General features: G+C 41.6%; 1 protein-coding gene across 1 annotated transcript in view; it reads left to right on the forward strand.

The window, feature by feature from the left end:
- The window catches only part of LOC122396406 (microtubule-associated protein futsch), a 36,285-nt gene that overhangs the window by 1,363 nt on the left and 23,109 nt on the right, over window positions 1-11,813 (forward strand). The window contains exons 3-7 of the mRNA XM_043394764.1: window positions 688-930; window positions 10,103-10,201; window positions 10,369-10,541; window positions 10,642-10,799; window positions 10,883-11,294. Coding sequence (XP_043250699.1) covers window positions 690-930; window positions 10,103-10,201; window positions 10,369-10,541; window positions 10,642-10,799; window positions 10,883-11,294 — 1,083 coding nt within the window. The 5' untranslated portion in view covers window positions 688-689. The remainder of the gene's footprint in view (window positions 1-687; window positions 931-10,102; window positions 10,202-10,368; window positions 10,542-10,641; window positions 10,800-10,882; window positions 11,295-11,813) is intronic.

The raw sequence follows: 11,813 nt of genomic DNA on the forward strand, positions 1-11,813 counted from the left end.
TCATGAGATTTCACGGATATTTTATCGACGTTTTACTTAGAGAGAAGAACGTGCGTATCGTAATCTCGTATTCGCGTGTACGTACGCGTACGTGCGTGAGTACGCTGGGCCCTTTTCTCTTTATATTATCGATACTTTTATTGCTCCGAGTATAATTCATTTTTTATTTTTTCGCAACCATGTACAGCTGGGCCGTCTTAGCTTCCGAAATATCTTCCTCGAATTATTTTCGATCGTTTCATTATCGAGTTTAATGCAACATATATACGTATACATATCGATACGTTGATCGTAAAAAGAACCATTTATTACATTGTTTGTTCGCTTTTTATCCATATAGGATGGTGCGCAGTTAAGAGGAATACTAGAGCACGAAGAAGACGGGCGAGGGAAACGGTTTAAAATCACTACTAGTAGAAACATGATGTCATATGTCAGCCACGGTGACGGAACAAGTGACAGTCGTTCGCGTATACTTGCAGCAGCAGCGTTGTAAATTGTCGATTAAAATTTTTGCTCGAATATCGATTTAATTGGATTCGAAAGTATATCGGTAAACAAATGCAGAATTCGTAGATTTCCAATAAGGTATTCGGTAACGAGGCGAGGAAACTGCTAGCGGAAGGGGTAGGGGGGCAACTGAAATCTTGGACTAACTGTGCTTTCGTTTTTTTGTTTCTCTTTTAGTAATGAGTACCACGGATCCTACCGGCGAGGGCGGAGGGGGAGGGGAGAGGACTACGATATCGTCAACAAATATTGAACAAAATATATCTCCGGTTACACCGGTAACCGGTAACGTAATGCCACCAGGCTCTCAACAGCAACATCCACCACCATCGCCTCTAAGTGGTTGTTACCTTCTCGTTGTGCTTCCAGAGCCTCATACCGCGCAACATAAAGATCTCATCTTGAACCGCCTCTCGAAAGGTAAGCACCCGTCTTACCAAACCAATCGCTATCACCGTTTTTCCGTTTACTCATTTACCTTTGTTCTATCATTCGTTCTTCCTTCCGGTTCATACGAACGATCTCGATCGAGACTCCTAACTGGGTCAATACGAACAAATGACAAAAGACGATCACGTTTTGAAATATTTTGAATATTCCAAGCAAACCTATTCATCCGAGGGATAATACAATTTTCAGGAGTAACGTTCGCGTCGACGTGGTATCTTTTCTTAAAGTAGAGCATCGGTGCGCGAAATTACGGTGCAACACAATTTACTATTTTTTTGCTCGAATTTTTAACCACGATCATCAGACCTTCGTTTTTAAAACATCTTTCTCTCCAATTAACACCATCGTACAATTTACCTCGATATATGATTTCACTTCGATTTAATCACCGCGATCATCGAACGGTGTTTAACGATTTGGATTATGGTGTTACGATTACGATTACGATTACATTCGTATTCGTTGTGTTACTTCCGCGCGTGAAACTAAGCGATAACGGTTCTTCTTCGCTGTGAGTATTCCTTCAGATTTATCGGACGGGCTTACCCAGCAACTTTATACGTCCCCCTTGTTGCTAGGCGGAGTTTGACCGTACGTTAGGAACAAAATCGAATGGCACGTGGATCCTTTCGCGCCTCTATTATTCAACTTGCATACTTTTCACTTTGACTTGTCAGTAAATTAATTTTTAAATTAATTTATTTCATGTCGCGTTTTTAGGTATTACCGACCACATTACGTAGAGTACAGTGGTGTTTGCTATAACAGTGCCTTAACAGAGTATCACTTATTCAGCGAGTTATTATTCTGATATATCGTTACCAGTGCCAAATCGTACGAAGATACACGAATAGATACTCTCAAATTCTTTAACGCGAATAGAACGTGTACGTTTATAGGAATTTAGCAACGAGAAGCTGGAAATGTGAAAATGTAGCAAGAAACACGTGCTGTCTAAGAGGGAGGCATGTTAGGGGCAATGTACCAGTCATAGTCAGACGTATGCTCACTGCATGAAATACGTATGCATTGTTAATATTGAAAAGGTCGTATGACTAGTTAGTATCTCTTGCAACAAGCAGCAAATGGAGCATAGAAAATTCTCAAAGGATTTCTCACATTGAACCGCAAAAACTTACAGAAGAAACGGGAATGTTGTTCGCGCTTATGAGTAGCCTCGTTTTTAATGAAATAGTATCCACTATATTTTATTGCATCAAAATGATGGTTTAACCCAATTTTGAATTTTTTTTTTTTTGAACAACAACAGAAATTCGTCTCAATAATTGTGAATAATCGTACATTATTATTCGAGCAAATACAAGCGAATCGTAGCGTTTCTGTAACAAGCTTACGCAGTATCCACGCAAACTTTTCTGCGTTTGCGTTCATTGTTTCCCTGCACGACGAACAACGCGTGGGAGACTCTTTTTGAATGCTTGTCTCTATTTATAGGAATTACTGTAACAGCGCGTTATTTACGAAACTCCTTTGCTAATCACCACGAACGATACGAATTTTATAAAGACGCGTTCTCCTTAGCGGGCTTTACTCCGTAGAACAAATCATGATACAAACAAAGGAAGGGAATTACAACGAGGGTGGGTGTACTTTTCTGGCGTCAGTCCGATGAAAGCGTTTCATCGTAGTCGTCGTCGTCGTCGTCGGTGGTGGTGGCGACGGCGGCGACGGCGGTGGCGGTGGAAAGAAAAGAAAGTGCTTTGCGTCGAATCGTAGGTATCCGTTTGAATTTGAAATATAATTTTTTCCAAATTCGTTGTATACCGTATATCGTGTGTAAACATTATAGAGGAAAAAGGGAGTCGTTGGTGTACGAAATAGGGAAAAATAGAGAACGCGGAAGAAGGAGGAAAGTGTGTAGCGGTAGGTTGGTGCGGCATGCGCATGTTAGTACCAGCCTACAGTCACATCCCCGCAGTCCCCAGAACTTCGATCAATAATCCATCCACTCGGTTCGTAGTGAAAACTGTCGCTAAGCCGAAATGACGACATTATTTCGTCACTCTCTCACGTGGTTGAATGAATAATGATCGTACACGTATATGGATACACGCGTACTCGAAGCAAAGGGTGGAAAGTGGAAAAGGGACCGAGTATGTGGACGCAAAGTGTGACAGGGAACGGTGGGAAACCGTAGGGGTGAGAACGGGATGGGGGGTTGTGGGTGGCGGGGAAAAAAGACTAGATCGAAAGACGAAAAGAGAACGGTTAGGATCGGGAACGTTTCGAGTAGCTTTGATTACCGAACGGAACCGTGTCAAGGTCATTTTTTTACGGATCACCTGCTAATTGCATCGGTTATTTTTCTATGGCAAAAACTAGCGTAACGTTACCGAAATGTCAAAAGAACGAAATGCCCATAAAATTGTCTTTTTTTTAACTAGCGCACGAGACGCTGTCACACGAGTTATTTATACCTTTAAAAGGTGAATGATTTTTTCGCTCAAATTAGTACACGAGCGTCGAAGGAAACGTAAAGTTTCTTCGGATATAAAGAGGATCGATCCTGTCTATAGTCCATTTTACGCATCGGCCGCCAAGGTGCCTGACCCTTTTCAAGTTAAATAAGTCACACACCTTAACGACCGAATTCTATCATGAACTACTGTACACGGAATCGGCTATTTATATGTGGTTTCCCATATTATGGGAATATTCTTTCATGTTTCGAGATATTGTCCGATCGGAGACTCTGCTGACGTTTCCAAAAATAACATAAATTGCACGGGAAGGTGACTCGGTCGAAGAATACACATACATATGTATATCGTGAAAGATTATGGTTCTCCCATGCGATGACCCATCTTACTATGTATACAATGCATACCGGTAATTTCGTATGCGACGAGTACGATGCAAACGTGCTAGCCGACAGGTTTTCTGTGACTCATTGGGCTACATATACCTACGTGTACATCTATCATTGGAAGATTTTTCAGGACGGATTATTTGACAGGATTATTTCGCTCTTTGAGAAATTTTCGATCAGAATAACTTTGCAACGAATAAGATTTCATTCAATTCTTTCGAATATTTCATTAATTGTAATATTTATTTGATATAATATTATTTAGAATTTTTACAAATAAATATTGGAGACACGACAACTATGAAAAAAGTTGTTTTAAATACGCGCCCTATCTGACCTTGTTTCCATTTCTGTATTCCAACAATTTTTAACTGTGCTACTCTATAACTACTACTACTACTACTTCTAATAAATTGTATTATAATAGTGGAAAAAGTTTTATTAGATGTACGTCTGACGGATGCATAGGAGATATATTCCTTAGCTCGGTTCGTTCCCCACGTTTAAATCCATCGAATCTTTTTATTTCTGGATCCACTTGAACACGATTGTTTATTCAACAGCCATTACCAGCGTTGAAATACTCTGTCAACGTATACAATAAGGCTGTCAACGGCTCCGACAAACACTCGGTGTTCCCGAAAGATTGAGAAACCCCGTGACACGAAAACTGCAGGCTAGCACCGAGAAGGTGGCCATTTTGAGCAATTCGTACAAAGGTACACGAATTACCGGAGCACTAAAATTATTGAGTAAACGTTTCTCTGAAGCTAGTATCGCGTTAGTATACGAGTGTCCAAAAACGTGTGTGTTTCGTTGAAAATTTCGTTTCGATTTTTAACGACCGCAATCGGATTTAAATAAACGCGAGGTAATACGGTCAGGAACGATTTATGTGATGATACGTGTGCAGTTATACGTATAATGTACATGTACTCGCAGATATTGTACGGTTATCGACACATATAAAAGGTAGGAAGGCATACTTGTCGGCATGAATCACGATTGAGGACGTGGGGAGCATCGAGAAAGTTGGAGTTACACGATGCTTGTAATATCCGGAAGAACCCGCGCACAGAGGGATCTGTTGGATTGTATCGCGACGCATCGCGTCGCGTCGCCTCACATGCATATGCTCACTTTAACGAGTCGATACACACACGTACACCCACCGTTTACAATTTTTTTTTTACGATACTATCAATCTTTTACACGGAGAAAAATTTCAGTCGGGTCATCGAAAAATTTCGCTGGTCGCGTGCACGTCGCGCGAATACGAATTCAAGGCGAGCGAAAAGGTCAGAGTATCGGTGATAAGACGAAGGTAAAGGGTGAATTGCGACGACACGAACGGGAAAATTGCAACTATATTCGATGAAGAAATTGTAATCGCCGTTTGCACGCCGGATTTTCGAATATCGTCGTTATCGAGGCTCTTAAATATTTAGCACGTGTATACAGATTTCCTATAGAGCGATATAATGTTCGGTAAAACGTTCACGGCGACTGTTATAGTTTCATCGTACGTACAACTGAATATAGTGTGTCTAATTTTACCATGGCATTCACCAGTGATTTGCTCTCGCGGGCATCGTGCTCTTCGAATCGTGAAACTCTGTTTCTCGATTACCTCGTTCATGAACCTGACCCTTGGGCCAATCCGCGACTCTTAGTTACCAATAATTTTCCAATTCAAACACCAGGGTAAACCTTTGATCAGTTTTACACATCGGAGACGTTCTCTGAAATCGCTCGACGAACCTTCTTTCTACTATTTTCTTCCATCGAACGCTTTTATAGTACGTTTTTCAAGTATAATAACTGTTGGAAAGGAAACAATAAATCAACTTGTACGTTATTGTTTTTATAAAAGTTATGTTGTATCGCGTTCCGAAGAAGGCCGATATAATATGGTCGATTGGTAGCAGTGCGGTAATCGACGATCAACAGATTACTTGGAGTCATTGATCGGAATAGTTAAAAGAAAAAGCAGACCTGACGTTTACCTATCTCGATACGACTGTTTTCGTGCAACAATACGAATCAGAACTATTTCCATGTGCTTGAACGATCGAATATCAAGAAATCGATTAAACGCGTAAACGATATTTGATCAAGAAACGGTATAATTCGTCCAACTTGCGTATCGTATCGGTTTGCTATTGATAACAATGTTTGCTGGAAATATGTGTCGTTGGAATGTAATTTTAATTAGTTTTAAACGTAAGATCGTGAAAGGAAAAGGACTCAAGGACCAAAGCTTCTTTGCAACTTTGGTCGCAACTTTGACAAATCCTTGGATCGGGTCTTCGCCCTTGTCTTGGAAATATAAATAGATACGGGTGAGCTAGGTCGGTCTCTCTATGCTATACCACCGAGATCGTGCATCGCATGTTCAAATATCGGTTACCAATTCGAGTATCTATTTCTAATTTAGTGTCCGTTTCGATTATATGTTGTTTCTTCGGGGGATACGTTATTGACAAATTACTCTATACTATTTAGAACGATACGAGGAACCGCGACGAGTATCGGATAAATTTAATATTTGATATGCATGCCAGCCAACAAACCTCGTCACAGTATGACGACAATGGCGTTTAGAGCAGATTAGAACAACGGCTCGTCATCGACCTCGTTCGAGGTCGAGTGTTTTCTTTCCCTGATAGATGAATCGTGACCGATGTCAGCAGTTTTCGAAGAAACTTTTTGACCCTGTTAGAAAACAAAAGCTTCTAGATCGTTCACTGTCGCTACAATACAATGCATACGATATCGTCCGGGAATATTTCTTCGATGTTTCGCGTCTTCGAAGCTACGAATAATTGGGTCGCGGTTTCGTTAAAAATTTACGAACCGTCGAAACCGAACTCTCGAAGCGGAATAATGTACAGTGCGTTGCGTTTCATCGGCGATGATATTAACGGTACGCAGTTTCGCGTCACGACGTTCGAGCGAACGGAGCGAAAATGCAGAAATCTCGAGAACCGTAAGGAAGTAAGAGTTGCAAGAAGGACAACGGAAAACCGAGTCTAAACATAGTTTGGGCAAACCCCTAACGTTCTGAGCATCCGTCGTCGGCCGAGGAAAGAAAAAAGGTAAAAAGGGGGAAAAAGGAAGTCAATGCAAATCGAGAAACGCGATGGAAACGAGTGCGCGTGGTTCTAAGGGACGCCATAGGAGGGGTAAATGCTCCGACGAACAAGCCCACGATTTTGTCTATATTTAAACCCAGTATCTTCAACTACGCTGTTTTTAAGTACTGCACGTATTCGAGGCGTCACGGTGTGCCGTGTACGTCTCAGTTTTTAACTGTTAACGGTTTCTCGAAAGAATCGAGCCGCTCGTTATTATCGGCCGCGTGCAAAACTTTCGATCGTAAAAGATTTTCATTCGGTATCGGTACCGTTTCCTTTCAAACGACAGACTATTCAAATTTCTTTCATTCGTTCTCGAAAATGTATACATAAGTGTTTATTCCATAATACATATTATACGTCGACGGATTAAGCCTGTCGTCGTCTCCACGTAATGCATCGACAGCTACCTCGATAACGGGATTCGAACAAAAGTTATTACACTATATCGGTCATGCTTTTTCTTAACGTACCGAGCAGACGGAAAATGTCCATACGTACAATATCCCGCATCGTTTTCATCGATATCGTACGAGTTGGACGTATGCGGGCATTTTTTTCACAAAGAGAATGCGCGGAGATCGTTGGGCATTAAAAGTCACACCAGGCTGCAACCGCCCCCTCCTCCTTCGCCTCCCACCTCCCACACCCCCCCTTCCCCCCCTTTCCGCTTTCCTCCTCTTCATCCCCGACGTGGCACGGCTTCTCTTGTATCACCGTCAGGGCTTCCGATCAATTTGACATAGAGGGTTTTTGCTGGCTGTGTGCCTCGATATGTAGATTTAAACGGTTTAATACTCGTAGCAGCACAGCCGTTGTTCCATTCGCGTTAATTCATATCGTTCGAATCATTGTACGCGCAGGATACCAAGGATACCAATCAACAATTATTCTGGACCGTTTCAAGAAAGTAACAAGCCCCCCTGTTCGGGAGATTTTCATCTTTGCGGGTTCCTATGCAGTATTATTCCGATTATTCGGCGTACTCGAGACTGGGACAAAAATATACCTTACATCCAATGTAATTTTTCGGGCCATTTTTATTGCCCCATTACCAACAACTTACAGAAATTAACACAAGAGGAAATGAGACAGTAAACGAAAGTATAGAAACATTTCTGGCCACACGTTCTATCTTCGGTAATGATTTTTTTTCTTGAAATTGCGTAGAATTTCGAGGGTACGTCTATTCACCAAAAGTGATTGTAATAGACCCTTGTAACTAAAAATAATTTTTTCAGAACAATTTGGAATTTTTTAATTTTGCGATAAATTTCACACCTTCTCGAATTTTTCTCTCGAAACTGGTTAGGATTCCGAGGGTATGTCTATTCACCAAAAATGATCGTAATAGACCCTTGTAACTGAAAATAATTTTTTCAGAACAATTTGGAATTTTTTAATTTTGCGATAAATTTCACTCCTTCTCGAATTTTTTTCTCGAAACTGGTTAGGATTTCGAGGATATGTCTATTGACCAAAAATGATTGTAAATGACCCCTGCAACTGAGAATCATTTTTTTAGAACGATTCGAAATTTTTTTTTTTCACTGAAAAATTTCAGTACCTACCTTGGATAGTGAGAATTTCTATCCAAGGGTTTTGCTCCCTTATCGCGTAGGTATACATTTACCAACGTAAAATTGCACCAGAGCCGTTTCAGCACCGCCTTGGCAACCGGCATCGTTCCATTTTACTGCATCATCGATTCCTTACTTCGAAACGAGAAGCTGAAACGATCTAATTGCTGCTCGTTGTTTTCGATCGCGGCGGAGCCTATTGTCCGCAAGGGAACTATTGTACTCGTGTGTACGTATGTATCTGCTCGAACGCACATACATGCACAAATGCTTCTCCTTTTCCCTTTCTTCATTCCGAGGTTGGGCGTATCAACGATACAGCTAACAATTGTGTTTAATTCGTTTTGAGATGTTTGCCAGGACGTTCGACAGAGGAGGAAATGGAAAAACTGTGACCGTAATGTCGTTTCTTTTTCAGCCAGTAGCCGGCAGAAAAGATTTGCGGAGGGTTGAACGCGTCGAAAGGCGGCGCACACGTTCGGTAGAGAATTCTTTAACCTTTGTTCTATTTTAACGGCGCCGGGGATTAAACAAACGGAACCGTATAAAAATGTCTATTCCAGACGGTGTAGGAAAAAGGTACGAGGCGACGCGACGGTTCGCATAGGTGGGAATAGAGAGTGGTTGCAGGATACGCGACGATCGATTGACCACTACTACGGAACTACGCGACGGGGTGCGGTATTCCTGACGTCATGGAACGACTTGTTACGTTCCTTTATCGGTACCAAGAAATTCATTTTACTTTTCGATCCCCGATGTTTTATTCAATGTTCCGATTTATCCGTCGTTGGTTGCATTTATTTGTCCCGTTGACGCGCGTACAACGAAACGAACCGCCTCTTCCTCCTCCTTCGCCGTACAGAATACGCGTACGGACTTTTCGAATGCGTCACAGTGGTTTTTGATACATCGCTTCGATCCGTTGAACGGAAATATTTTTTCCAAAGAATAAAATTGTATTCAATGAAAATAATTAAGAATAATACATGTATATTACGTGTAAAGGAAGACGATTGTTCGAAACCTTAGAAAATACGAGAATATAGCGGGGTTAGATACGGTTGGTTCTCTAACGAGGATATAATAATCGTTAAATAAAAATTGGTTGATAATCGAATGGGATCGATCGATGGTCGGATCGGTTATCGGGTTATAAAATTTCTTGTAAGAAAGTTTATGCGATGTAGCAATTTCGTAATTCGCTTTCCTCGTCAATCGGGGATGTAAGACGGACAGCAAGCAGTTCTTGCCTTCTTAACCTTAACCTTCCATTACTCGACCCTGAACAGCCCTCGCTTTATGAAGCCAGAACAGTGCAGTCTCTTGGGTAGGTTATACGTGGTTATGACCCACTATTCTGCTCACCCGGCACCATCGTGATAATAATTAGATTGCGATCAAAACGCAATTACGTTTGTCTTCGTATCGATACGACGTTTGAACCTACGTGTACGTATCTAGAACGGAGGATGGATAAATGATGCTCAAATAATCTGTAAAACCGTAAAAGACGAGCCTCGCGATGAAACAAACATTCGAGTAGACGTTAAATATAGAAATACTGATCGATACTGTTTCTGATGTTGTTTCAGGTTTCCTGTCATGGGACAAGGATAGTTGTCACGTAGATTTAGAGAAAGAATTACTGGCGTTGGTAGCACAAGCACCAGAAGGAGAAGAAGCTCGGAACGGTATTGATACTTTTTATAATATATACAGATATATTTATGATAATCGATCGACGACTAGTCGCAGTCTGAATCAATTATGCTTTTATCGTTTGTATTCGCGATGCGGTCGAACAACTTATCCGTACGTGGTCGTGTTGTTTTATTCGACGAGACGAATGAAATTTCAGGCGAACGACTGATCCAATACGCTACCGAGAATCTTGTTACGGAAGTTCTCATTCACCCGCAAACAAACACATTATTACAATGTATCCGCAACCTACTCGCGAGTTTCACGAAACATCGACACATCATACACGCCGGCTATACCTTTGGTGGAAATGGTTCCTGGATACTGCAAGTACGCACGCTTTTCTTATTATTTTTCACGCGGTGTTACTCGTCTCTTTGAATTTACCACGCCAGACCGAACTGACGATCGTGCTGAAACATTCCTTTAGGATGGAACCTTCAGCATCGCCGACTTTTTGGATGCGTTCAGCGAACACGAGGTGCAGAGAGTACTTCGCGCTTACGAGAACAGCGTTACGGTGGACATTCATTGCGCGGGTGTTGGCGATTGGACAACAAACCGATTGTCGAAAGAAGCTTGCACCAGGTACGTTCGTCTTTGATTTTAGATCCGGTAGAGTACTAATAGTAGATTTGTGAAATGAACGATTATATTTTGACCCTATATAGATCGTGCAGAGTCCGAGTAAATCCCGATGACGTTCTTACCGCCGGTGTGCCGGCGATCGCGAGTTTCACCAACTATGTTGGACAGTACCTGGTGGCTCAGACCCTGGACCAGCTTATGGAGCCGTCCGACGTTGTGGGCAACATTCGATTCAGTCATCCAACTTTATACGTCTTCCCCGGCGGACAAGGAGACGCCGCCCTTTTCGGCATAAACGGTTTTAATATGCTCGTGGACGGAGGGTTCGCCAGAAAGGCATGCTTCTGGGACTTTACCAGGCACTTGGATCGCCTCGATGCCGTTTTAGTCACTAGAATAAATAACAGTAACGTTGGGGGCATGTACAGCGTTGTTCGCAAAAAGAAGGAGATGCACGTTTATCCACAAATTGGACACTTTTTCTGTAATCTCGTCGTGAGTATTTCTCAGTACCCTCTTGAAACGTTGATTTAACGAACCAATCGTTGATTATCGAACGACCGTCAAAAATCCTAAAGTTTTTTTACTTTACAAATATCATTTACTACTAGTACTTGACGTTTCACCGTTTATAATTTGAAGAAAAAATTACATACGAAGAATAGATAAAAAGAGACATTTAATCGTTCTTGTTTCTAGAATATTAAAAGTTGCGTATAAGATCCCTCTCTGGTCAGATGTCACAGTAAACTCGTAATAACGACTGTCGATAAAACTATTTACTTGCCTAATCCGGATTATTTTGTAGGGGAAGGCTTCTTCTGGCAATAGAAGCAAACGATAAGCCTTATAGTCTGGCTTTTATAAAGGGGTTGGGGGTGGGAAAAATTGTAAAAAGAATCGGCTTCGTTAAATCAAAGTTTTAACCATTTTCGTTGCCGATCGCTTTGCTCGACAAAGTTGCCAGCTCGGTGCGTTCATTAATCTATCGAACGTTGCGTTGTCATGTAACAG

Source organism: Colletes gigas, unplaced genomic scaffold (genome assembly GCF_013123115.1).
Source record: "Colletes gigas isolate AHSC1104 unplaced genomic scaffold, ASM1312311v1 Colletes_gigas_Sc00007, whole genome shotgun sequence".
NCBI lineage: Eukaryota > Metazoa > Arthropoda > Insecta > Hymenoptera > Colletidae > Colletes > Colletes gigas.